This window comes from Crocodylus porosus, unplaced genomic scaffold (assembly GCF_001723895.1).
Source record: "Crocodylus porosus isolate Cpor-Errol unplaced genomic scaffold, CroPor_comp1, whole genome shotgun sequence".
NCBI lineage: Eukaryota > Metazoa > Chordata > Crocodylia > Crocodylidae > Crocodylus > Crocodylus porosus.
In genome coordinates, this window is record NW_017728950.1 from 63,218,646 (window position 1) to 63,220,546 (window position 1,901).

Here is a 1,901-nt window from a genome sequence, read left to right on the forward strand (position 1 = left end):
GGTGGGGGAATCTCATTGACATGACGGACAAGAAAACACCCAGTGCTCACTATCCAAAATATACCTTATCATTTCAGTAACATGCTACTTTGAGATCCTGATGTAGCCAGAAAGCCACTGCACTGGTAGCTAACAACAACAAGAAGGATAAGCCACAAACATGGAGGATGGGAGGTGAAAAGGTTAACATGTACAAAATAATCAGTAAGGGGGCAAACCAGGACAATCGACTTCCTGAAAATGCTTTTTTTCTATTCCTTACAGCATTTCAGGGAAGTGGCAACCTTCATGACACAAAAATCACCGTTTCGTTGTCAGTGCTGCCTTGTCACACTGAGTTAACCCCAACAGCCCCCCGCTGTAAGGAGAGACCACAGCTAACCTGTATGCACTCTGTAATGGGCTTTAAGATGGGAGGATTTTCCATAGACTTTGCCACATCCACTGTAGGGACATTTGTGTCTTTTTTCAGTGGCTAGTTTCCCCTTTGCAGGCACTCCACTGTGGAGGAGAGAGGTGGGCACGCTGCCAGACTCCTGTCTTTCCACTGGGCTGTGGGAAGGGCTCGACCCAGATTCAGTGGTCACGTCGCTGTCTGATCCCACATCCTCATCTGGACTTTCTACACTGTCACTGCAGACGGAAGGGGTTGGGAGGGGTCTGTATTTGTTCAGGTCCAACAAGCTTTTAGCAATCGTGACCAACGTACAATAATCCTTCCAGGCATCTCTGGGGTCATTCAGTTCCTTGGTCACTTCTTCGTTAGGCATTTTCAGCAGCTCTGCATCCTGAGGCTCGTGCTCCTGCCCCGCAGAGCGGTTGGAAATGGAAACCAGGCACTGGGCAGCCACGAAGTCCATGTAGGCAACTGCGGACATGGTGTAGACAAGGAAACACCCAAGAGGAGAAGCAGAATCCGGGCAGGCAAACTTCTCTGTCCTTCCCCCTGTGTTTTTTTTTTTTTTTTCTTTTTCCTTTTCTGAAATCAGCAGGCTGCTGCCTTGGGGCTGCAGAGGCAGGAGCCGAGGGGTGGGGGAGGATCCGAGCAGGGAGCCGAGCTCAGCCACGGAGCTTTATGTAACAATCCATGACTTCCACAGGCAGCCTCCACAACGTAGTACTACACTGGGGGCCCCCTCTCTGCCGGGGATCCCCAGAAACTCCAGCTTGCACTTCAGCCCTGGTAACAAGCACAGCGAAGGGTTATCGGCGGGCTCTCTCGGCAGGAGCGGCGGTCTCCAGTCATCCGTTTGCAATGCTCACAACCAGGGCGCCCCGAAGGTGCCGTGGCTCCCCCGCCCCCCCGGCAGTCACCCGCGGCGCGGCGCGGCGGGCGGCTCCCGGCACTGTCACCCGCGGCGCCGGCGGATCAGACAAAGCTCCAGGGCGCGGAGACACTTTTCCCCCCTCGTGCCCGCTGCCGGGTGCGCTCCCCTCGCCCGCCGCTGCTCACTGCTCCGGCATCCTCTTGCTCAGCAGCAATTTCGCAGAAGCCCATCACGTAAGGTTGCAACCCCCCCACCCCCACCCCCAAATTGGTCAGCGGGGAGGGTGATTCAACTCTGTTTACCTTCTCCCCCTTCCAGTCAGAAGAGCCTTTTTTTTTTCTTTTTTTTCTTTCTTTTTTTTTTTTTTTGCATGAGAGGTGTGTCTAGAAACCAGGAGCACGGCCAATCCTCGTGTTCCCTCCCAGCGCCTCGTGCTACTCCGGGATCCTCGGGGCTGCGAGTTAAAAGGGCGATGCGAGAGGCAGGCGGGAGGGGGGGGGGGCAGCAGCAGCGCGCAGAGCAGGCCCCAGGAGGACTCACAGGCGCTGGAGTGGCCTGGCGTGGGCTAAGCCTTGCCCCGCGCTGGTGCTCCCAGGGTGGGGGGCATCCCCGCGCCCGAGGCTTGGTGGCAGG

The 1,901-nt window shown here is 56.2% G+C and overlaps 1 protein-coding gene across 2 annotated transcripts in view; it reads right to left on the reverse strand.

Moving 5' to 3' along the window:
* Positions 1-1,596, reverse strand: part of KLF9 (Kruppel like factor 9) — a 19,286-nt gene extending 17,690 nt beyond the window's left edge. Inside the window, exon 1 of one of the 2 annotated variants that reach the window (XR_002104706.1) lies at positions 383-471. Coding sequence is in view for 1 of the 2 variants with exons in the window: in XM_019555313.1 (XP_019410858.1) it covers positions 383-878 (496 nt within the window). In the remaining variant the exon portion in view is untranslated. Of the gene's footprint in view, positions 1-382 lie in introns of both variants that reach the window. The other variant, XM_019555313.1, reaches the window with a different exon arrangement.
* Between the last annotated feature and the right edge of the window lie 305 nt (positions 1,597-1,901).